At 48.7% G+C, this 25,490-nt stretch overlaps 1 protein-coding gene across 2 annotated transcripts in view; it reads right to left on the bottom strand.

Annotated features, from left to right (window-relative positions):
- CCDC85C (coiled-coil domain containing 85C) overlaps positions 1–21,220 on the bottom strand; it is a 115,636-nt gene extending 94,416 nt beyond the window's left edge. Inside the window, exons 1-2 of one of the 2 annotated variants that reach the window (XM_074584035.1) lie at positions 21,098–21,220; positions 20,046–20,928 (exon numbers count right to left, since the gene is read on the bottom strand). In XM_074584035.1, coding sequence (XP_074440136.1) covers positions 20,046–20,757 — 712 coding nt within the window. In that variant the 5' untranslated portion in view covers positions 20,758–20,928; positions 21,098–21,220. The remainder of the gene's footprint in view (positions 1–20,045; positions 20,929–21,097) is intronic. The other variant, XM_074584036.1, reaches the window with a different exon arrangement.
- Between the last annotated feature and the right edge of the window lie 4,270 nt (positions 21,221–25,490).

The following is a 25,490-nucleotide window of genomic DNA, read 5'->3' as shown; positions in this document are numbered from 1 at the left end:
ACGCATGAAACACAAGGTTGGTGGTTTTTTTACACCATTTTACACCTGCAGGGAAGATGCCTCAATGGCCTTGGACATGCCACCTGGCACCAGACATGCAGTTTGTATCATTGTTTGCTGTCTACAGATTTTGACCTCTAACAACTCAGGGCCAGTCCCAGATTTGCTCAGAGCAACAGAAACTTCCCCTTCAGATTCGCACCTTTTTAGCCAGAGGAGGGGACTAGTTAATGCAGACCTTCCTTGCACAGAAAGGGAAGGCAGTGGCCCCTCTCCAAAACTCTAGAGGCAAAAGAGAGACAGACAACAAGCCCTGGCTGGGTGATAAAAGGGAAAACAATGCAAGGCCGCAGGGAAGTTGACACGCTGGCCCAGCAAGGTGCTCTCCCAGGGACGGGGCCCTGACCTGGGACCTACCAAGGTCTCACCCACAGCTCAGCCTCAGCCAGGTCACTCTGCAGTTCTGAACAGACCATAGGAGAATTTAACATCTCCAAATTACCTCTTGACAAACTGGAGTATTTAACATCACAAGGACAAGCTTTTGGCCTCTCCTAGGAAATTTCTGTGAATTGCTACCTCTTTGGGTTAAATGTTACCCCAGTGATACTTCTTCTCTTATAGCAAATGAAGCTTCTCACCCCTTTTCACCCCAACATACAGAGCCAGTTGTTCCAAAATACAAGTCACAACACAGTTAGAAAGGGCTAAGAGAAAACCAGAGAAGCAGGAATCCCAAAATGGGTTTTACCCAGAGGCAAGGGGCAAAGGCAGTGAGATGCGTTAACATCATCATTTTACAAGATTAAAAAAAAAAAACTAGGTCACCCTGTCACTACAGAGATCAGGTGGGATTAGTTTAATGCCAGTGTGTCCAAATAAAGGTCAAAAAGAGCTCCTTTGATCAGCAAAGTTAAGAGGGTATGGCTATTAGCAAGCTGGTTTTTTAGTTTGTATTTGTGTGGTTGTCAACGTGGGTCTGAAGACAAGGCAGATGCCACCTAAGAGAGTCCAGGCTAAGGAAGTTTGCAGTGGCTCTCGGAGGCAGATTTCCAAGCCATGGATTTAAAAGGTAGGGTTGCATGGGCTTGTCTGGATTTGCAGCATGAATCTGCCAAACATTTCCATGCATATATTTGTAACACAGACCAAGATCTGTACACAATCCAACTGGAGGCTCCCACATTATGTTTAAAGGATGGCACCAAGCAGCAGGTCTCTGCAGCATGCCGTGAGGCCAAAGCTCCTCAAAGAGCAATCCTTGGAGGAAATCCAACAACGGAGCATACCACAGCATCACACTTGCTGTGCTGTCAAAAAGAGCCTTAACCCTTGGCCTACGGCGATTCATCTTTGCTTGCACCCTCTAACATTTTCCACCACTATTCATGCAGACACATTAGTAGCACTCAGCCACAGCCTAAAACATCGAGCACAGATCATTCACCATGGGCCAAACCCATCTAAGCTTTTACCCTGGGCCGCAGGAAAGGGAACCCTGTCCATTAGAAGATGAGAAGAACTCAGAATAGCTCCAGAGCATCCAGCAACAGCCTCAGATGGGAAAATGGAAATATGGAAGAGTTTGTTTCGCCCTTCAAGACGCCAATTGTTAAGCTGCTTCGGGCTGTAGCCTTCACCTAATTTTTGTCAGGAAGGACCAATCCTTGCTCACTGCCAATACTCTTCTGATCAGCTGTCGCAGAAGTTAACCTGGGTTTGAAGGCCACAATTGTTGGAACAACAAAAGTATGGAACTTCCAGGGCCTGCCTCCCTGTCCCAGCACCCCCACAGCAGAGGCTGATTAGAATCTGCCCTGGACCCAAGTTATCCAGAAATTCCCTATCATGTTGTCTGCAGTCGCTCCAGCTCGCTCAGACTGACCAGCCACTCGGTCTGCATCAGCATCCCCGGCTTCAATGCCTGGAATTAGGCTCTACAGATTAGGCAATGTGCTGAGGCTTATCTCTGTGTCTAATCACTAATAAAGTTGCAACCTGGTGCATTTGTACCATATTAGGTCTCGCTGAACAACACGGGCTTTAAAGGTCATCTGCCTCCTCCAATCACTGCCAGGTTTATTGCGGCGGGCATGCCTGCCCCGGCAGGTCCCACTCCCGCTCCCGCTCCCACCGGCTGGCCACCGCCAGCAGAAATCCAATTACGGGCACAATGGTCCCAGCTCGCCGAGGCTCCCGGGCCCCTCCACGCTCCCGCCCCAGCGCCCCCTCCACAATGGCCGCTTTTGTCTCAGCCTGGCTATTGTTTGGGATTCTCTCGCATCCCTGGACACAGGATAAAGAGCTGCGTTTGGAGAGATGTTTATGAATGAGGCCTCAGAACACAAGGGTGCAGCCACACAGGGCTAGACCGCGGACAAAAAGGGTCACGGTTTCTAAAAGCCACGTCGAAATGAAATGATTAAAGATGCAATACGCACCAGCCAGGAATGAAAAGTTACGGGCAATCTGGAAATAGGAAGTGAAATCCTAGTCCTTCCAAAGTCGAGGGAAGTTTTGCCATGACCCTCAGTGCAGTCAGGGCGTCTCCCAAAATATTCATACTAAGCGAAATACCTAGCAGATCCCATTGCTTTAAAGCATTGTTTGGAAAAGATTTCACATCCCATTCGTTTCCAAAGGGGAAAAGAAATAATTTTAGTTTAGTGAGAATGTTTTCTGATTAAAAATGTAGCAGATAGATAGCAGCCGTAAGTAGTAAGATCTGCGCCAAAGAAACTAGGTGAAAAATGCCAGCTAATAAAAATCTAAATCATTCGCCTTATGTCAGAGGAAATACTCTGTTCTGTAGTGAATACTTTAAATTTATCAACAGGAAAGACCTATGTGTCCTGTCAGACCTGTAAGAGTTACGAGGACCTTCCCAACTGGGAGCCTGTGAGACCAGGTCGGTTCTGCAGGGCAAAACCCTTGTGGGAGCTCAGGCAGCTGGCAAAGTTAAGCTCAACTTCCAAAACACCTTCAGCATTGCAGGACTACGAGTCTCGCTAACAGCCAAAACCCAGCTTCCTTCACACAGCCAGGCCTACCAGGGACAAAGCCACCCGCAAACCCCATCCGTCACGTTGGAAAGTGCCTCTTTGTGAGGCTCTGCTGAGCAGAAGAAGATAGTAATACTGTGAAACCTTTCTCGCCTTTAAAGAGTAGAGGCAGACATATAATTGCATTCAATGAAACATCATATGGTAATAAGGAGCGATGGAATAGCCAAGTATAAATCTCCCATTCAGTAGAGTGTCACATGTATAAATCTATTTACCAAGGATTACTCCGTAGCTCCTTCCATAATAAATCATCAGGAAAATGGCTTGTGCACGGCTAGCAGAGCAGGGATTCGGAAAAGCAGGCAGGCTGTTCTTCATAAGTAGGCACTGATAACTAGCCAACCTGAGAGTTTGTTACAAATATGATATTAATTGCACTCTGCTTATTTGGTATGCTTGCTTGGGTGCTCGGGAGGATGGGCTTGATATTTTTTTTTTCGTTTTTAAACTAAGACTTTCCTCTTTGCAACCAGAACACTGATAGACATAAACTGTAGTAGTAAGCCAAAGTCCAGGGGTCCAAAGGGTTGCCTTAAGCCAAAGTCCAGGGTCCAAAGTCCATTCACTGAAGGAACTACAAAGGCTGTTTTGACTTCAAAAGACTTTGGATCAGGTCACAATTCATCATCACCATTTACAAAAGAATGGTATTCCCGCCTAGTTTCTGCTCAATGTAAATGTTTTATGTAGGCTAATCCCAGATAAATAACTGTTTTCTTGCATTATCTAGATCTTTCTCTACACATTATGGGCTGTATTAGAAAGATGAAGCACAGCACAGTCAACTAAGAGCCTCTCTATAGGATGCTCCATCTCTCAGCTCTGCAAGAATGCCACGTCACATACTGAAATACCCTGTGTATCTGCAAGACCTGCCAAAACCTCTTGCTAATCACCTGAAGTTTGTTATTTGTAGCCATGAGCAAACAGCATTTCAGAAAAGCTTTTGTTCTGTGCCAAAGAGCTAAGGCTACGTTGCATTCCAGAAGTAGCCAGGTAAGTAAAAAGGTCACATGCCAATATAGCATTTAATAGACCAGAATCAGACTGAAAACACAGGCCAGTCCTGTGGAACAGCTTTAATGCCATTTAATTCAGTGAGACACACGTCTGAAGTGCAGCAATACACTGAATACAATTTCAGCACCAGAACACACGGTGTAGTGGAGCCTTCATCCCTCTGGGTCTGTGGACGTCATCATAGAAGGGAGTACTGATACCCCAGACTGTCTTCCCGAAATCATTCCAGTACATAAAGGGGGCTTGCAGGAAGGATGGGGAGGGACGCTTTATATTAGGAAGAAATTCTTTGCTGTGAGGGTGGTGAGGCACTGGAACAGCTTGCCCAGGGAAGCTGTGGATGCCCCATCCCTGGAGGTGTTCAAGGCCAGGCTGGATGGGGCTTTGAGCATCCTGGTCTGGTGGGAGGTGTCCCTGCCCATGGCAGGGGGGTGGGAACTAGATGATCTTTAAGGTCCCTTCCAACCCAAACCATTCTATGATTCTATGATTCAGGTACTGTACCTTACCGTACACTTCAAGTCTTTCCTTCCTTCTGCTTATGACCCCAGTTGCAATTCATATGCTTAGTATCAACTTGACAGAAATCAAACAACCCTCTTCAGGTTCACATGGTCATAACCTGCACAGCACAAGACCGCAAGCCAAATTCACCCTTGGTATATAAACTCAGCTAAGTGGATGAAAAAAGCCTCAAAAAATGGCCTTCTTCAGTGTGGTAACATCTCAAAATCTGAGACGAGTTTGATCTACATGCGTAAAGACAGAGAGTAAACAAAGCAGTTGCCTCTGAAAAAAAGAAAATCTGTACCTTTTTTCACGTGCCAACTAGCTTCTTGCAGTTCCCATCATGCCAACAAAATAATTAACCACATGTAAATCTTCCTAGGAAACTCCCCAATCTCTTCTAATAAAACTACTGTAGAAAATACAGCTATGTTCTCCTGTTTGCAATCCTCACCACTGAAATTCCACTACAGTCACCAGCCCTCCCAACTCGGAGATCAAAAAACAGCTTCAGGAGCCCCTTACGCTCCTGGCTTGACCACCTTGGGCAAAGAGGAAATATCAGGGACCACAAATGCTGCTCATTCTAACAATCAGCTCTGCTAGTAGATGTATATCCATACCATGAAGATCACCATCTCCACAGCTAGAGCTTTACAGCTGAGATCCTCACTGGTCTCCTCCAGTCCTTGAAAAAGCATCGAGATCTGGAAGCCTCTTTTCAGGGTAGGAATGCAAAAGCAGCATGTGAAATGCCTGCTTGCATACGCTCATCCTACAGCTAAAGAAGGACTTTTCCCTCGAGAATCATCTTGCTGGCAATTGTCACCAAACAGTGAATTCACACACAAAATATTTATAAAATTTATCTACAGTCCACACGATGCTCACGTTGCAGAACATCCCACTACATAAATAAATCTGTACAAATAGTGGAGACGTTCTGTGATGAACATCTGAAGAAGCTGCTGGAGAAAAACCTGCGTGCGCCCACCGCAGTGCCTCATCCCACCTACTTCGCAGGGCGCTTTTCTCAGGCATCACTCTCACTGCCCTTTGACACAGGCAATTATCTGCTCCCAATCCCGGCTGACCTCACATTCCTTACCCACCTGCAACTCCCATGGAAAGATAACAGGAGTTTTCATTCACATTAGCTCAGCCTCTTTGTTCTGGGCAAGGAAACAATATTCATAATGCCCAAACTGATTTCATTCCAGTAGAGGATTAGCTTCAATCTCTGCTGCTGGAGAACGAAAAGGCGAGCAAGAAATTACCGTCAAATAATTACAATGCTTTTTGCTTTACAATGGATACACAGAGGTTTGCAAAAAAACCAACCCTTTCGCTGAATTGAATCCGCAGTAAATTTCTAAGCCTGCCTCAGACACACTTAGAAAGGCTACCGAGTCCTGCAGATAAGGCCCAGGACTGAGGGTCGGGCAGATGAAAGCCCCGTTGCCTGCTCTTTGCATACTTAGGCTAGTCAACATCCAAACCATTAAAAGGGGGAACAATGCTATTTCTCAGGCTTATAAATATGCTATAAGGCCAAACTCATTAGCGTTTACAAAGCACTTCTAGACTCGCTTGTCTGGAAGGAGTTATACAACCATAAAGTATTATTCATTCTGTTCTAAGGCAGAAAAGTACGTATTACTGCAAATCCAGCAGTAGCTTTTCATGCACCATTAAGGTTTACTACACAGTCTTAATCTAATCATAAGCACTTCAGAACCCAGATCTGTCATTCGAAACATACAGATCAGACTTCATCACTGAATAACCAACTGGGTCAACGATATATGGCACAGGACACACAGGCACTTTTATTTCCTCATTTATCCCACACTTCTTCAACTGAACCATTTGTATTTTCAAAACTCCATCGTTATTGGTTTTCCTGACATCTTGCATTATGTCTACTCAGGATTTCAACAGGTTCAAAACTCAGCTGCTAGATCTGTTTGCACATTTTTAAAAAGCTGAGATGGGAAGGAGTGCAAAGTTCAGGTCTACACCTCCTCCAACATTTATCGAGGAAACTGGTTCCTTCAGGCAACTTTTTCTGCCCATTATTATTCCGGGATCTCCTTTGCTTGCAATTCTGAAAATGTATTCATAACTAGTGGTAGACTTGCTTTTGACTCGCTGATCAAAATACAATCTTTATAGCTCCAGGCACCATCATCAATGCCGTGCTGGAGGGAGTTCAATCCAGTTGAATGAAATCCACTGTTAAAAGTAACAGCTAGCTCCCAAACCACATCTTTGGACTCCTTTACTTCATCTCCTCCTTCGGGCTGCTGCCGCACCCCTTTGCAGTGGTCTCCAACCCCATCTTGAGCTCGGCAGGCAACTCGTGCTGCCCGCCCTCACCCACCGTGAGGACATCTCCCCACCAGATCTGCACAAGGGCTGCAGGAGAGCTTCATCTGAGCTTGGCAGAAGTTCTCCCCCCAACTGCCCTCTTGCTCTCTACCCTCCTGCAGCAGGTCCAGGAGGTCGGCACTTCCACAGCCCCCCCATGCCGGGCCACGCACTCCATGCTGCCCAGCCCTTCCCTCCAGCTCTACAGATGTTCCTTGCGACAGAACAACCCTGTCCCTCTGTGTCTGATACGGTTTTGGTTTAAATCCAGATATGAAATATCTTATTTAAAAAGAAAAGGTCAAATTCAAATATCCATCCTTAAACAGAACACAGACAGGGAGTTTTACGCTTTAGATAAGATTCCTTTTGCGGGGCCAGTTCCAAGCCTTTCCCAAAAATATTGTATTCGCTTCATTTTGAACTGCCAAATAAAAAAAAGTAAAAAGAGGACCGCCTTTTAATTTTTATCCAAATAAGGCAGAATGAAAGGACAGGACAGCAGATTTTCCATCGGAAACCTTCCCTGTCCAACCTGGCCAAGATGCTATTACAGGCTGAAAGGAAAAATAGAGGCCCCTCCAACAACTGCATCAGCTGCTGTTTACGTGATCCGTTCCTCATCTCACAGGACACCGAGCAAACTTGTCTCCATGGCTGTGGGATCAGAAAAATGTTGGACCTATGCTGTCCCGGACAGAGGGCGTTTACGGCTCTGCAGCGACGCTCTCTCAAGTACGCAGCCCCACGGCCAAGGAAATTAGCTAGTCACCTCAGATACTTCCAAGAGCAAAGTCTGAATCATGTTAAGAATATTTAATACTCTGAAAATGCTGAGCACCTGCCCCTTGAACAGAAGATGCCTTTCGGGTATCCCACGTGGATCCCCAAAAATGGAGACGCTCTGGATCGCTTGCCGTTGTGCAAACTCTTGCCCTCCTGCAGCAGAGCCAACGCAGGACGGAGACCTGCATGTGTCACCTCGACCTGCACACTCACCCTCAGCTCTCTCTTGCGCTCGGCAGCAGACGCTATTGCGTTACAAAATGCTCCCTTTACTTATGGAAAAAAAAAAAACAACCAACCAACCAACAACAACAAAACACATCGAAGTGGATAAACACATAGCTCTGCATTTAAGCACGGATTAAACAACATTGCTGTTTAGAGGAATGTGTTTTTAAAGAACAAAATTTCTAGAGCAACTTAATTACTCTCCTAGGGTTAACGAAAGGATTTGCGTGATCCCGCTTCTCTTCCTCACTACACTGCGAGTGATGGATATGACTGAACACAACGATCCACTTAACCCCACAGGATCTACACCCACCATTTAAAATAATTAAATAGCATGCATTTGGGGCGATCCTTTCTCTCCCCCTCCCCGCTGCTTAGCTTTACATATAGAAAACATTTAGCGTATAAGGCAAACAACAAACAGGAATATAATTAGTCCTTTCGAACCGAGATGTTGTTTAACTTAACTAATTGAAGAGAGAAAGCAAAAGCTCACACTGCGTGGCTAGCGGCGAAGTCATAAAATGTCACTTTTCTGAGGTTCATACTCCAGTAATTATCTTCTATACAAAGAACGGTGACTCATAATTCTGCTTTTTCATAAAAATCCTGCACAAAAAGGTCTGCAATAACCCCCCCCCCCTTTTTCTTGGTCAACTTGAGGCTGAAACAAGGTCTTTATGAGCTGTGGGAGTGGAAAGTCATTAGGGTTTCAATTCCAAATGAAAATTAAGGCTTTTAACTTCCCATACTACTCATACTGACAACCTTTCATATGTAATTGCCAAGGAAGAGTTACTGCGGTCTTGTCACCCTCCTAATGATTGGGTGATACGCTGACAAATAGAACCTCCCTCCAAATTCCACTACGCACATGGGAATAAAAGCCCAAGGTGGTTAAGAAACATTGGGTTCACGCCCAAGAGTGACTTTGATGACTTTTCAGTCAGGGCTTGTTATGGGTTACCAAATTATCGGTGTCAGAAATCGAGCGATCAAGGGATCGGGTAAGAATTTCATTGGAAAGAGGAAAGGTGTCTTCAGCAATTAGGGCAAAGACACCGCGGCTTTGCACTGACGCAGGGCGCAACATAACAAGGACCCATCCTCCCCACAGCTGTGATTCCTCACCTCAACCAAAATAGCACTAGGCTGCCAGGTAAACAGCATTTTAAATACACACATAATATGATACCCAACTGCAGATGGGATGAGCTGAAATAACAACAAATGCCGTCCCCGCTCTCTGAAAGATATCGAGGTAACCTGTTGCTGTGACAGCAGCAGCATCTTTCTGAGCTCATCTCTGTCTGTGGAGAGGCAAGCACTGCTCTTCAACTTATTTTGCTCCTTGTCTTCTCATTTGGGAGAGAAATTATTATTTGACAAGTTTCTATTTCTGACGTTTGGCTGGAGACTGTCTGTGCTTCATCATCCTGCGGTCCCAAGAAGTATATACAACACAGAAAGAAGCACCCCAACACGTAGAGTGCTTTTATCCCAATAAAGCTGAAACAGGACTTGAAGCAACTCCAAAACTGGGAATTAGAAATGTCTGGAGTTACTATAAAGGTTGCTCCTTCCTTGCTAGCTCATTATAACTCAAAACCTGTGTTGTCTGTTATCATAGCAATGTCTGTATCATAGCAATGGTTAGAGGCCTCGTTTGAGGTAAGGGTCTAATCCTGTTGAGTGCTGTGTGAGCATGTTATACATGACCCAGTGAACCACAAGCAACTTGGAGAAGACAAAGGAAATATATTACCCTGGTTGTATCAACAACAACCACAGATCATGTAATTTACCTATAAGTACATCAGAAAGCCATGTTACAGTGAGAAAGCACACCAAATCTGAGTCCCAGTTCCGTGCTGGAAGTTGCAAAACCTTCCATTCTTTTGTTATTTTAAAGCTTACAGCTGAAACAATACAGTCCTAACTGACCTCGTAAAAAGGGGACTGCATTTTGTTACAAGAGGCCAGGAGACAAGCAGGGGAGACTTCCAAATAAACCGCCCAGAATCCAGAAAGCAAACAGCTACACCAAAAACTCAAAAAGAAGACTTTTCAGAAGACGGTTGAACACAGTCATACACGTGCAGCTACATCCACATGGCCTGGAGGACTGAAAGCTGCAGAAATCATTATTTTTCCTGAGATGGAACCTACAGCCACTCCAGAAGAGAACATCTCCACAAACAAGGCGCATATTATCGCATTTCAGGACATCAAAGAGGAATAAACACGCAGGCTTTAAAAACCGTTCCCCATTTTTTAAGAGGTGTAACAAGCAGTTAAGAGGATGAAAAGAGGGAAAACACCGCAAATGTTATCAGGATTGGGAGACAGAAAGGCTGCTGCACTGGCTGAAATATTCACTTGGTTTGTAGCCTCAAAAACAAACATCACAAAGGAATGAATGAATAATTGAAATAAAGCAAGCGAGTCCATAGGTATACGTAGCAGCAAAGGACAGGTGTATCAGCAGTCTGAAAAGGAGGGAACGATTAACTGACTCCTGTGCTGGGGTTTGAGTTGCAAACAGGCAAACGAACAAGGGGACATATTATCAGAGTTTTTCACAATATGCCATCTTTGTGCGATGCATGAGCCGCTGGTGGAGATCGTATAACCTAGCACTACGTATCACATTCAACGGCAAACATGCTTTTAACTCAGTGGAAAAGGGATTAAAAGCTCCGCAGATCCAAAGCACAAATCAAAGTTATATTCAGCTGCTGGGAAATATATAAATATGAGACTGCAAACCCCAGTAAGGGAGATAAGAAAAGGAAATCAGGAAGACAAAAGAATACTGTGCATCACAAAAGTCCTTTAAGATTGTACATAAAAATAAGATTTTCTTAGCACCTTTCTTAGGAGCTGAAAAAGACTCAGCAGCAACCAAAATGAATTATTTTTTTATTACTGATACACTCTGCTAGCATCTGACAATACTACTTTGGCATAAAACAGTGGACTTTTATGTAGGTTGTCCTGAGCCATTTCTAGTAGATCCTACTAAAAACAAAAATGGGGGGAAACCACTGAAAACATCAACATGACAACAGTAACTAGTCACGTATATAACCAGGGGTAGTCCGCTGGCTACACAAAAATCAAGCAGAGTATTCCCTAAATAGGCCAGATTTTGTCCATTGTTGGAGATTAAAGACGTTATGGATGTCCTTTAAATAAAAGACTAAAGCAAGTGTAAACAGTCCAAGTCTTAGCTCCATTCACATCAAACACTGTCCCCGCAGTAACTTCACTGGGCGCTGCGAGGCACCACGCCACTAAATGGTCCACGGCCTGATGCAAAGTCATGGCCATACTTCAAGGAGCACAGTGTCACAGGAGTGGCATTTATAGGACAAGGCATTATCAATAAGTATCATAGAGTGAACTAAATGTACCTTAGTAAGGAAAAAACTGCGGATGAAAGGCGGATGCCAACCCTCCAGAGACTGCTTAGCACTTAATGAAGAGTCGGAAACCAGGAATACGGGTTTTAACCTTGCATTTGCGATAACGCAGCAACCTGTCTTCAGATGATCCAGGATGGAAGATGTGGGGAAGGACAAACATTTTTTAAGTCTAGTCAACCCCACTAGATCAGAGACTGACAGCGAGCCTCCTGCTGCATTGGTTTCCATAGAAATATTAAGCTTTGGGGAATGGAAATGCTGTAAGGCTTACTTTTTCTTCTTTCCTGAAATAATGGTTTGCTTTTTACTGCTCTAATGTGAGTGGTTCTTTTGCCTGCTCCTCTCTTTCCTCTCCATGGGTCTTCTGCAGCGAGAGGACAGAGCTGGGTGGCCTGGGGGGCAGCTCTCCCCACCCAACCAAAGCAGGGATCTCAGCACCCCATGGCCATGTTTGGTTATCCCAGGAAGAACAGGTCAGACACAGCTGCCAAACCCCCAGGAATAGGCAGCCCTGGAGCATCCTACTGCCCTGGAGGCGGTTCAAAACAGCAGCAAAGTATCTCCTCTCGCTGCCCAGCCTGAGCCCTGCTCCCTCCATTTGCTCCACACACTTCATCTTCCACCTCTCCCACAAACATTCAAATGCCGCTGATGCCCCTGCACACGAAGGAAACCCCAGCAGCAGAGGAGTTTGGGGGTGAAATGCGGGGACAGTGCAGTCCCAAGCATCCCTGCACAGAGCTGGGGGATGGAGCAAGTCTGAAGGGCTTTTCAGAGCACTCCAGCTTTGATTGAACTAATTCTGCCAGCAAGCCGGGGTTGACACAACTGCAGACGACAGCTAGCGTGTCACCCCTGCAATTGCCCTTTACAGCTGGCCAAAGCCCCAGTGCCGTAAGCCCAGCACTCACCGCCGGGGCTCCCTCTGCTACAGACAGCCCAGCCCTCTCCCACCACGGCCAACCCAGGCCAACAGGAAACATCCCATCCTACAAGCCTGGAGGAGAAGCCCGCGCAGACAATGAGCTAATTCACATCAGATTTAGGGTGGCTTCGGTCTCACCACAAGATCCCTGAAGTCTCAAATCCAACCGGTAAATAACCTGTAATCTACCTCACAAGGACTATCTTTCACAAGGAGAGAGGCTCTGAGCAAGGTGAACGCTGGGCACCACCACTGCCCAGAGATGTAAGAAGTCAGTACGAGGAACGAGCATCCTGAGAGGGGCAAACAGCAAGGCAAAAAGCAGTTTAAGGGAAGGAAGAGCACATATATACACCTGTACGCACGGGGACCAAAGTAACGTGGCATAAACAGTCTTGGCCCAGACATGAATCACCAGAAAAGTGTTCAAAATAACCTGTACAGCAGCCTTCAATTGCCATGGTGATAAACGTTTCCTAATGCCTGAGAGCAGCTGAGTCCTGAACTCCACACACCTCATTCACTAACAAAAGCCCTCATTATATAGGGAGGGGGAAAAAAAATAATAAAAAATCACAAATGAATTGTGGCCATTTTAAGCCCTCCTCAGATCAAGGGCTGATTTCCACACTCCCGTTTCATACAGGGAGCACCGCGCTCACATTGCCGCCGATTCAGAAGATGGAGGCTGGCTGGCTGGCTTTCTGCTTCACAAGCCAGTAGGCAAGGGCAAGACAGATTCTCGGAGACAGTGTTACTTTTTCTGCCAGGAGTTATCTATTTGCAGAAGTGGGTCAACTTTCTCTGGGTGGACACGTTAGCGCGCGAGTGCCTCGCAGCGCTGCCGGCGAGTCTCTGCCCGCTCCCGCGCGCGGAGGAACCTCTGCACATAACTGTTTATGGCAGCCAAGTGTTTCATGAATTGCAGCGAGTTAAACCACAAGGGGACGATGACATTTGGCGACAGGGCAGGATGAATTCTGGCTGGCAGACAAAAAGCCAGGTTAAAAAAATACAGAATGCAGCAGCAAACCCAGCCAGTCGCCGCTAATGCGCAGGGAAACTGGATGCGCAGCTCCCAAACCTTCCCTCTGCCACGCGAGCAACGTCGTGTGCTCTGCAGCGGGAGGCAATAAGGCCTGATTGTGAGCGTGGAAAGGACTTCAGGCTTCCTGGGGCCAAGCATTTTAAGCGTATCTTAAATAGGTTTATAAATTTTTTAATTTGCCTCACTCTGCACCTTCGGATGTATGCCAGGCATTTTTGCCAGTTTGAGCACCTCACCTCCCTCTCACCTAGCAGTGAGATCAGCCATCCGTCCATTCTTGTGCTCCCAGAGCATCTCCAAAGCGCAGCCCCAATACACAAGGATGCCACACGGCCAGCCTGAGGGGACAACACCAGCAGACCCTGCCACAGATACGTCTGTGTGAGATACACGCAAGGCCACAGCCATGCTGGGGCAGATAAAAAGCCCGATGCCTCCCAGAGACGGCCTCCAGGATCACCCAGGTTCCATGGATGTGGTCACCCTTGTTCCCAAAAAAGCATTAGCCCTCAAGCTTTCAGATGCAATGCTTCTGTTTGTTAGTGTTAGTGTTCACGCCCCTCATCTCCCAACGCACACCGAGTGCAACACCTGCCAAGGCTGCATTTTGGGTTGCCATGCCTGTCACTTAATTAGATCACCATTTAATTCAATCCTCAGCTTTATTTGATGAAATGCCTCCAGAGGACTACATCATTTACACGTAACCAACACAGTTTATTCCCCTTATTTTGATTGCTTTTGACAAGTGTAAGGGTATAATTCCATCAAAGGCCCATAGAAAATTGCCTTTTAATCAACACAAGTTTTTTTGCCATCAACAGGACAGCTAAGAACAAGTTATCTCCATAGAAAATTGAAAGAGGAAAACAGATTTGAATGCACTACTATGGAGAATATATTTACAGATATGGCCCAAGTTTAGTACCTAGGTTAAGCGTCTTGAGCCTTGTTTTCAGGGACACCAGCTACGCTGATGTCTGGGAGCCGAGAGGGCTGCCACACAGGCAGGAAGGCAGGAGCAGGCAATGACAAAGATGCCTCAAGTGGAGCGCTCCACTGAAGCCCCTTGGACAAGTGGCCAACAACTACTGGTTACAAGAAACTCAAGCTGTACCCTTAGTGTCCGAGACCTCAGCAGTGATAAGCTTATTAGCAGAACTCACTGAACTTACAGAAAAGATGGAAAGAGATGTTTCTACAGAGGTCCTACATTTAGTGTACCCCCCCCCAGGGAAGGTTTCCTGGCTTAATCACAAGGAACCTGTATGTTGCAGCCTATAGCACCAAAAATACCCACAGGTTAAATAGAGCGGTATCAAAAAAAGAAAAGTTAAAGTAATGTTCAGAGGATGAAAACTGTTCTTGATATAAGAGAGATATTAATTGGTCAAGTAGCCAAACCTCTGTTTAAGAGTGGCCGGGGCGGGGCCACTGAGCTCTGAGAGGTCTCCATCGCAGAGAACAGGGCTTCCTCTGAGCCAGGCTGCTGTGCCCGGGCGGCGTGGGGGCTGCAAGGGCTGACATCTGACTGCTACTGAGAAAGGCAATTTCCTCTCTTTCACCAGCTTAGCACAGCTGCACTGGAAGAGCAGACAACAGTCACCGCAACACCTCGAACAGGACTGATCTCACCTGACTTTGGATGGTTGCATATGAACTAGCCATCCAGGCTGCCTTCCCATTGGCAGAGAGAAAGAGCACCATTAGCGTACAGCTCTTCTCCCTCTAAAGCAGACATAGTTGACATAAATCATGACACCAAAGTGCCTTTCTCCACGTGGCCGATAAAGGAAGCCCAAGGGGATGCAGATGTTAAAGTCTATATTGGAGATATCTCAAATTAAATGGGATGAACCTCACCCTTTGCTTCTGCCCCTGCATCTTCTCATCTCAAAGGCCTCATTAATACGTCACAGTAAATAATATGTATATTAATTATAAATACGCTAATAAAACAAAGGACTTTGACCTAAAGGCTGTGTGAAGAAGAGGAGAAATAAGTCCAGGGTAGCTGCACGTCCGATCAATACCAACCTGCAGGGAACAGCCATTTCTCTTTGCCACCATTTTAACTGTAATATATCGTATCCTCTAGGTAAATATGTGGACTTTTACAAGTGGGAATCAATAGAAGCAGAGATCTCCCCACCCCCTCACCCGGAGAGACCATTCTTCTTCCGTTGGAGCAGACAACAGCAAGAGGCCGTAGATTAATGTCTCTGCTACTACAGGCTGTCTGCCATAGCCACCTCTTTCTTCTGCACCTCTCTGACCACTTTTTAAGTGTTGATGCTTTTAATAATTAAAAAAAAACAAAACAAACAAAAACAACACAAAACAAGTGTTCATGTTGATAAAGAAATACGTTAACATTTTACTCATTTTACTCAACTGGAATAAAGCAAATGCCCATTTTGGGAACTCAGAGCAAATAGCTTCAGTGGAAGGTGAAGAAGTTCTAACAACAACATTCAGTTGATGGGGGGAAAAAAATTAAAGCCTGAAATCTTTGCCTGCATACACAGGATTTAGTCCCAGGCACATCACCAGCTAGTGAGTCTGTATGCCTCCAGGCTTGCAGATGGATAAACAGTTGTCCCACTCAGATCTAGATGAGGCTAAAACCAGTGGAAGCCGTTGCCCTGTTGCCCTGGCCTCAGGGAGCTTTGAGTCACTCCTCCCAGTGTTCCCACATACCTCACAGTCCAAGGACACATCCTATGGCACATGAAGGCTTCTTCCTTCCCCCAGGTCATATCACCCAATGTGGCTGTCTTCATTTTTTAATTCAGTTTTTTTCAGAAATGTTATTCTGGCAGGAACCAGGCGGTAGCAATGGCCATCGCTCCAATGAGGCTGCCTAAAGCTGGATGGGCAGAAAGACCACGCACGCACACACAGACTCTCGCCGTGCACCCAACAGAAAGCCAAAGCACTCACAAGGACAGCGCAGCCACCACGCTTCAATTTCTGCCCTGGATCTGGGGGTAGATTTATGGGAACTGTGGCGTATCACTCAACACAGATGCAACTGGCCAGCTCCCATCACGTAACTTGGAGATGCCCCTGTCCCACAGCCCAGGTCCCAGCTCACACATGGAAACACCATTTACTTTCAGACCAAGCAGACTCCCTTTTGGCTTTCAGCAGAATACCCAGAGCTGCGTAAGATTACATGTGCGATCTAATATTAGACATTTTCACACTATCAGTTATACTTATTACCTTATCTTCCATGAGCAGCTAATTAACCACCAGGTATCAGCTTCCAAAAAGCCAGTTTGTAAGAGTAAACAGACTTCAGCAAAGTGAAGGGAAGGTGGATCGCAGCTTGGTTTGGTTTTTTTGTTTTTTTAAACTCATACCACTTACACTGAATTCCCATTACAAAACCAGAGTTCATCACCTCCCACTGAGGTGGGTCACTGCGGCCAATAAATCAAGCCCTGGTTTACCAACTCACTTCCAAAGGGTTGCTGAAGAGAAAATGAGAAATATTTAATCCACCTTTGCTTGCTAAGATTTCATTCTAAAGCTAAAGGAGTGTTTAACAGCCGCCATACTCTCGACTCCTTTAGAAAAGCACTGAAGAGGTGAAACAGTCCTGCTTAATACCTAGAAAAGCAGAGCACCACAGGAAGCCCCACTGGTAGCACTGGCAAGGGCAGCACATTTCAGGACTTTCCAGCTTTTCCATAAACAGAAGTGCTCTAGCAAACAGCTCACCATGCCTTGCCCCCACCAGCTGCCCAAGGCTTCTGCTGCGTTCGTAACTATAGGTGTTAAATTCTGCCTCATATCCATTTGAGATCCTCCTCCACCCTCTGTAAGAAAGTATACGAGGGCTGGTCATTGCTGTATGAGTTGAGCTGGCCGGGCAGTTTCTGCTTCATCCACCAGTTAATTATCCAGCGTTTTAAAGACATGACACACCAGACTGAAGTTTGCAACCTAAAAACGAAAGGCCACACTTTCTCCTCTTCCTCCTTTCCGTTTTATCCAGGGGAAAAAATTTAAAAAGAAAAAAAAAAATTAACAGGAAAAAAGAGTATAAAAAGACCGGGCTCTAGAGACGCGTGTGCAGGGAAGGCAGAGACCCAGGAGAGGCGGAAGGATGCTCGCCGCCAGGGCTGCTCCGCGACAGCTCCGCCGCCCGCCTGAGCGGCTGGGGCTGTTCCTCACGTTCACCTGCCCCGCTGCTGCCTCCTCCGCACCGCCACAGGCTTAACGCAACCGCCGCCCGGGTCCGGGCAAACTACACACACACACACACACACACACACGCACACACCCGCCTCCCAGACTTCTTGCTGCCAGTCAAAAAAAAGGGGCCTGATAAGCTTTGCATTTGCATATGTATGGAGAGGCATTTCCAAAGGCACAGGCAGGGAAACGGCCCCGCTGAATACCGATGCTATCTGAGAATGACAACTATTCAAGTCATTTTACAGCTTCGCTACCTAAGTGGAGAGATCAAGCTTGTTTGCATCTTTACAAGGATTATGAGCTTTAAAAGTGCTGATCATATCTGTCCCACCCTCAGAAATGAAGCCCCGCAGGTCCTCGGCAAAGAGTGCTTCCCAACACAGAGACCCTCTCCCACAGACACCCCAAAACCACAAGCCACTAAAACCTAAGGTCGCGCCTGTAATGCTTGAGCCCAGAGTCCTCCTTTCTATACAGTAGCATGAGAAAGGGTGCAAAGACACACATGCAAACATAACCATGTGCAGATGCTCTACCACCCCTCCCTACGCTTACCCTACAAGGCGAAGGACATGGGACTCAGCTCTCGGTCCCCTCCAAATGATGTTGCTGGGCACCACACTGCACACAGCACTCGAGGAGGGCAAGAACTCTGCAAGCAGAGACTTCCCTCTTCACGCAGACAGGGATGACTTGAATCCCATGTGGAGAACCCCACAATGCCTCACACCAGGGTTAAGAGTGAGCTCTGAGGCCGTGGTGGTGTCCCGTATGCACAAGAGCCCTGGGTTAACAGGAATGAGCTGGCTTTGTCCTAGTCAGCTGTCGGTATCTAAAAGGGATGTGGCCTAAGGTTCACAAAGAGAACTGCAAAGCCCTTCTGTCCCAAAACATTCAACATCTGCCAAGCGCTCTCCGGGCCTCTGTGCACAGCGCTCAATGCTTTATGAAAATAAAGTCAAGTCACACCAGGAGCAGAAGCTATCTGCAGATTTACAAACCAGACACTTCTGATTTACACAGCGCTAGGAGAGAGAGAGAGAAAAAACAACAAACATTTAAAGATGCTTGCTGTACCCTGCAACATCTGGTGACTGGATCACCCTTGAAACCAGCAATCCCTGTCTACTGGGTGAGGTGGCCGGAACGTCTCCAGCTGGGAGTGGAGACACGCAGCTGCGACAACAGGACCGCGCATGGCAAATTCATGAACTTGAGAACTGGGTTCATCAGTGCTGCATGCCCACAGATCTCTTGGGCCATTTGGACTTGCCATAAATCACAAAAAAAAAAAAAAAAAAAAAAAAAAAGGACCAGCACTCCCTGGTCCCACCAGGATCACCAAAAGCTCTGGAAGATGAAGGCATGGCTATCTGGTAAACACATCCACTGCTGACACACAGGACCAACCTGGGGGCTCCAGCACCATCTCTGTGCTTGGAGGAGGCAAAAGGGTACCCCAGCCAGAAAAAAAGTCCTGTCTGGTTAGAAAAGAGAATTAAGAACATTAAGAAGAGCCTTATATACAACAGTTAACTACATTGGTGCCTGGTTTGATTCCTACTGAACCCTCTTGGCCAAACTACTTCTAGAAGTCAAGTATTTGGTCTTGCTGGTTTCAAAAGAGAAAAAAAAAAATCTCCATTTTAAAGGCATTCCAATACTATTATTTTAATGCCTGATCACTGTTAGACAACAGGAGAAACTTTGCTTGAATACAAACTGTCAGAGGAGGCTTGGCACGATTTCACAGTGGAGCTTGTTTCTAACTTTAATGACTAGGCTAAACAAAATTGTGAGTACAGCATCCCTTCGAGAGCAATCTCTTCTCTACAAACAAACCTCCTGTTTCTCAAACGGAAGGGGGGGTCTGGAGGGGGATGAAGCCGAGTTGCCCCTTTCTAAAAATGCTGCCCGTGCCAGAGCCAGGCTGCCCTGCGAGCCCAGGGAGCTAACAGGTGATGCTCGGTGGGGCAGACCTCCACTTGCATCAGACGCTTCCAAAAATCTCATTCAGGGTGTTTATCAATCTTACCAAACTAGCAGACTAACAAGCCAAGCGTAAACCAAAATATTTTAAAAGGGAGTGAGAGAGGAGGCAGAGATGGAAAAATCAGTTTACTTAACCGTGAAAACACAGGTTGCTTTTTGTTAAAAAAAAACACCCAACAAACAAACAAAATGAACAAACAAAACAAAACACCAACCCTCCAGATAAAAAAGGCTCCAACCCTCAGCCCCAGACATCTGTAACAAGCCCAGGGAGCACGACCACCACCACCCTGCACACAGGTGCCCCTCCCTGGCCCCCGCAGCTGCTCTTCCAAAGAGGTCACCAAAGATGGGCAAGGGTGGGGATGGCAAGGACTCCCCTCCCCAGGTATCCCTCACCCCATGGCCAAGGGGAACCGGGGAGGTGGGTGCAGGGCAAGGCTAGAAGCAGGGGAGAGGCTCACCGTTGAGGCCGTTGGGGATGCTCCGGTGGTGGAGGGGGGCGGACAGGTCATCCATAGACCTCCGCATGGCCCCGGCCTTGCTGTCGCCGGCCTTATGGTGGTGGAGGTGGTGGTGATGGTGGTCGGGGCTGCCCGCGCTGCCTGTGCTGGAGGTGCTGCTCCCGTCCCCCACGTCCCTGGTGGCCGAGCCGCCGTTGAGGTTGGTCAAGCTGGCCTGGCTGTCGATGGAGCTCCGCGAGCCGGCCCCGCTCCGCTCCTCGTCCAACATCAGCACCATCTCCTTCAGCTCCACGTTCTCCCGCAGGAGGGTCTCCTGCCTCGCCTCCAGGTCCTTCAGCTTCTGCTGGTACATGCCCACCTCCTTCCACATCACGCTGGCCGTGTGCCTCCCGAAGCGCTGCCATTCCCTAGACAGCTTCTTGCCTTTCTGCCGGTCGTCGTCCAAGAAGCAGCAGAGCTCCCTCAGCTCCTGGTTGTCGTCCTGCAACTTCTGGTTCACCTCCTTCAGCCCGCGGATCTCGTGCAGGTGGAGCTGCAGCCGCCGGTTCACGTCCTTCATCAAGTTGCCGTGTTCCACCATTAAGTTCATCTTTTCATTCTCCACTTTCCTCAGTCTTTTCACCAGCTCTTCCTTGCTCCATCTCAGCATCTCCTCTTCCGAAATTTTGCTCAGGTCTTCTTTAGACCCTTCCAAGGAATTTTTTGCCATCATCTGTGCCTAGGCAGCGTTCGCTCTCACGCAGTAACAAATGGTTCGGGTTATTCAGATTATTTTGTTCGCCTGATTTCCTGGGACTAAAATTCACTGCAGCATCTCGGGGAAGAAATATTATAGTTCTCCGCAGAGCACTGGACACGGAAGAGCAACGCCGGACTGGAAGATCTGCTCCCCCACAGACCCCATAATAATAATATAATAATAATTTTTAAAAAAAGGAAAAGAAAAGGGAAAAACAGGCGCCCCCCCCAAGGGGGCTGGGGGCGGCAGGGAGCCGGGAGCCAAGCGCTGCCCCCCCCCAAGCGAAGCCACCGCAGGGGATCGGCCAACTTACCCCGGGCAAAACAACTACGCGGCGGCCGGTCTCCCCCCCCCGCCCCCGTTCCCGGGCGCTCCGTCCACTTGTCCTCCCGTGTGTCGTCCCCCGCCTCCCCTCCGCCGCTCCCGAGAGACCGGGGCACGGCGCACCCGCCTCGGCTCCTCCGCAGCCCCGCGGCGACGTGGGGCCGAGCCCGGCGCGGCGGCGGCGGCCGATACCGGTGCGGCGTTACCGAGGAGCGGTGGGGGAGCCGGGCGCCTTCCCGGAATGGCTCAGCCCTCGGGAGGGAGAGAGGGAGGGATGGAAGGAGGGAGGGAGGAGGCGGGCGGCAGCGCCGGGGCTGGTCCCACCTCCTGCCGGGCGGGGAGGCGCGGCCCTGGCCGCGGCCGAGCCGAGCGGCGGGGAAGGGGAGCCGGCTGCTGGCGGCGGAGCCGAGGAGGCCAGCCCTCCCCCGCCGCCCCGCTGGCTGCCGGGCTGGGCGCTGCCCGGGACCCGGTGTGCCGCGCCCCGCCGCCGGCTCGGGTTACCGGAGCCGCCGCCGCCGCCAATGCGGGGCCGCCTGGCGCCTTCAAACGGCAGGTACAAAGGAACGGGGCCGCTCCCTCCCTCCTCCCACTGCTGCCCCCCCCGGTCGGCTCTCCCCCCGCTTTTCCCCCTTTTTTTTTTTCTTTTCTTTTTCCTTTTTTTTTTTTTTTAAAGAAAAACTACCGGAGGGAGCACCAGCCCGGGGAAGGGTGGGGTTTAGACAGGCAGGAAAACCCGCCCCGCCGGGCGGCCCCCCGGGGAAGCGGCGCCGGAGCGGCCCCGGCCCCGCTCCGCCAGTTTTTCCCGGGTTTCCCGGAGCATCTCCGGGATGCTGCCGCCGCCCCCCGCCCGCCACGGGCTTTGTCAGCCGGGCCCGGCCGCGCTCCGCTCTGCCCCGGCTGCCCGCCCTCCCCCTGGGGCGGCCGCCTTTGTCCCCGGGTCCCTCCCGCCTGGGCCAGAGCCTGCAGGTTGAGGGAGGCGGCTCCAGCATCCCCGCCGCCTCCCTGGGGCCGGCATGTTCCTTCAGAGCGCAGAGGTGCGGGAGGAAACTGCCCTGACGGCGCAGATACCGCTTATTCCGCGGTAAAATTGGCCCGGGTCCTGGTGGTCCTTACTATCAGGAGCAGGCGTGACAAACATCACTTCTGCACACCTCGGGCAGACGCCAGAAAAGGGTACAGAAAGTTCATAAAGTGGATTTCCTAGGCAACATGTAGGCAGGTTTCCTATATCCTTGCATCATATCCCCTGACTTTTGGTCTAATGCACTTTTCGTTGGGGTATGCTATCTCTTTGTAGACTGCTTTTGGCCAGTATCGTATTGTAAAAATGAAAGATGCACCGGGGCAGAGCAGTGCTGCCAGCTATTTCCCGCAAGAGTATCCTTAAGAAGTCCCAGGGAATTGCCAGCTTTGTTCTCCTGAGGAACCTTGGTAAATGATTTGACTCCAGGATTAAACCCGTGCAACCTCAGCTTTCTGACCACACTGGAAAGCGGGTCAAGACACCCTCTAGCTATAAAAACACATCAAATCCGATGCCAGAGCGTGGGATGCGGAGCAGATGGCCTGTGCATGGAGGGAACATCAGAATGGAGAGGGATGGAGGGTTGCAACTTCTGCCTTTTGGTGTTATCTTCCTAAGTCTCAGTCAGTAGAGCTGCAGTTTCTTCATGTTTTTCTGCATGAGTCTGTGCTCCTGGGTTCCTGAGCCCAGACATATCCTTGGCAAACTAAGACAACTGCCTGTTCCCTGCTGAAGCAGAACAGCAGGACTTCCCTGCTCCTGGGGGGAGTTCATCGCCTCCATGGGCACTGTTGGCCCCTCTCTTCTCCCAGCTTTTATCCCTTTATTATCAAAAAGGTAAGCATGGACACTAGTTCACTCCATGTGAGATAAGCAGGGGATGGATCCCTGGTACAGACACAAAGATGTGAAGGGGACAATTCTCCACTAGCACATACTCACACCAGCATAGGTCCTTAGAGAGGAGGCAATGATGTTGTCAAGCCAGCGATGAGGTCAGTTTGTTCCTTCCTTGGGGGAATGACTGAGTAGGTAGAGCAGCGGCCACCTGGGACCGGAAGCAGCATCAGAGCTGTGCTCCAACCTGTGTCCCCACCTTGGTGGCAGCTCTCCAGAAGGTGCAGTCCCAGGCACGGCCGGTGTCGCGGGCGGAATGATTAACTTCGCTCGTCAGAGAGAAGTAGTGAAATATTTATTAACATAAAACAGTGATTTAACAAAGTTACTAGGGAATGTGACAGTGTTTTACGAGATTTGATGCCAGGGTACACTCGATTATTTACTGTGTAGAGGCCAGGGTAAGACAAGCTCTCAGGGAGACCCTCCTGTTGAGTCATGAGGTTCAGAAAGGACCCCCTGGCTTCCTAAACTCCTTCTCAGAGAGGAGCCTAGGTATGGCTGGATTCGATCCTAGTCCCGGACTTGGTCAACCGTTTATGTCTAAAGGATTATATATGCGCAATCAATCCTTTGTATCACTTAGCTAAGATTTCAAAGTTTAGCATGCTGTTAGTCACTTACCGAGAACCTGTTGTGGCGAGGAGTCTCTCAGCCTCGAGGAGTAGAACCTTAAGTGAGCGTCCCCACTCAAGGGGAGATCCTGGCGTGCAGCCCGCTGCTCAAAGGGCTCTTGGGCTGTCCACTATTTATAGAGTAAGATAATTGACTTATAGTCATATTCCCATGCAAACAAAATATCTAGGTCCCCACTCCAGACAGTGTTTTGACTGTGTTACCAGCCATCCCCCAAAGTCCTGGTGCAACTCGTAACAGCTCCCACTGATGGTTATGGCTTCAGCAGGAGCAGGAGCAGGAGCAGGCAAGGGCGAAAGGGGAGAGCACACCGCCACAGCCGGTCAGCCCCTCCTGAGTCAGCCCTTAGGACCTGGGATCCCGCAGGTGTTTGTGCCGAGAGGTCACTGCTCCTGGGGCTTGGGACCCTTCTGACAGGTCCCAGAGAGGCCACGGCCAGCATGGTGTGTGATCAGGCTGTGTCCCATCTCATGCTTCTCAGCACCCCGAGCCAGGCCACCAGAAGGTAGCACCCTCTGCAACGGGCTCGCTGCCACTGCTCATGGCTCCATCGTGTCTTAAAGGCACCCAGGCATTTCCCGAGACAAGCCTTTTATTTACAAGGCTTTAATCACATCCTTCCCCACAGGAAGCAGAAAGTGCTTCTCCCAGACCCTCCCAAGCGGTGATGTGACTAGCAGATCCCCGGCTGGTGGCTGGGGGAAGGAGGAGCGGAGCGGGGGGACCCTGCAGAGCAATTGTTCCTCACTGGCCAAAGTCAACAGGGGAGGAGAAGCCTCCGGCGGCTGCACCACAGACACAGGTGCAGCGACGCCATGGTGGTGCCCAGCCCTGGGCCTCACTGATGCTTGCTTCATCTTTTTTTCCAAGAAAGGCTGTTTTTTTTCTAGGTGAAACCTTGCAAAGTTTGAGCCTTATTGGTGCCTTGGCAGAGACTGAGCCCAGCAGACAGGGGGGCTCCTCAGAGGAAGCGAGGAGATTATTAATATCCACAGAGGAAGTCCCTGTGATGATTAAGACTTGCTTTCAGTACTCCGTGAGTATGTCTGGGCTTTCGGAAAAGTTAGTGGCACAGATCCACCCTGCTGTTATTCACAAGGGGTTTGCTGTCATTCTGGTGCCCAGGTGGCCGTTGAAGCATGGTGGCCTGCTGTGCTTGGGCATCAGAGGAGTCCTGTATGCTCCAGAGGTGGCATTGAAGCTGCTGGGTGCCCAAACGGCATCTTGTCCTGACGAACACCCAGTGAAACACTCCTCCATTAGCAACGAAGAGGGAGGGATGGGGTCAGCAGGTTTGAGTGAGCGAGACCTGGATCGGGTGGACACCATGCGTCGTCACCTGTTCTGCTCCCTCACCTTCCCTTCAAGGCGGACGTTTCGTTGCAGGAGAGGAAAATCCCTTTAGCTGGGAAAGGCAAGGCAGCAGTGCTAGAGCAGCGGGGTGAAGCTTGGTGGTAGCGGAGAGTGTCTGTGGCCCAGATGATCTATGGGCACAGCGGATCCGAGGGCTGGGATGAGGTAGGTTTTTTAAAGTGCTTTGAAACCTTTGAGGGGAAGGACTAGGTCAGTGCACAGTTCTATGTTCAATAGCAAACCTGGTGTTGCAAGCAGGTTTTTAATCAACACAAAGAATGCATAATGTCAGAGTATTTTTGACGGGTTTGTGATTTTAATTCTCATGAAGAAACCCTGTTTCCTGCTGTTGTTCAGAAGACATTATGATTTCGCCGCGCCGATTTAAGATGAAGCGTAGGAGAAGTTGGTAAACAACACGACTCCCTTTTGTTACATCTGGCCATGGGGCCTTCTGCAAGCTGCCAGTGAA

This window comes from Larus michahellis, chromosome 4 (genome assembly GCF_964199755.1).
Source record: "Larus michahellis chromosome 4, bLarMic1.1, whole genome shotgun sequence".
In the NCBI taxonomy this organism is placed as follows: domain Eukaryota; kingdom Metazoa; phylum Chordata; class Aves; order Charadriiformes; family Laridae; genus Larus; species Larus michahellis.
The sequence above is the reverse complement of the archived record's forward strand: the minus strand, read 5'-3'. Positions and strand labels throughout refer to the sequence as shown.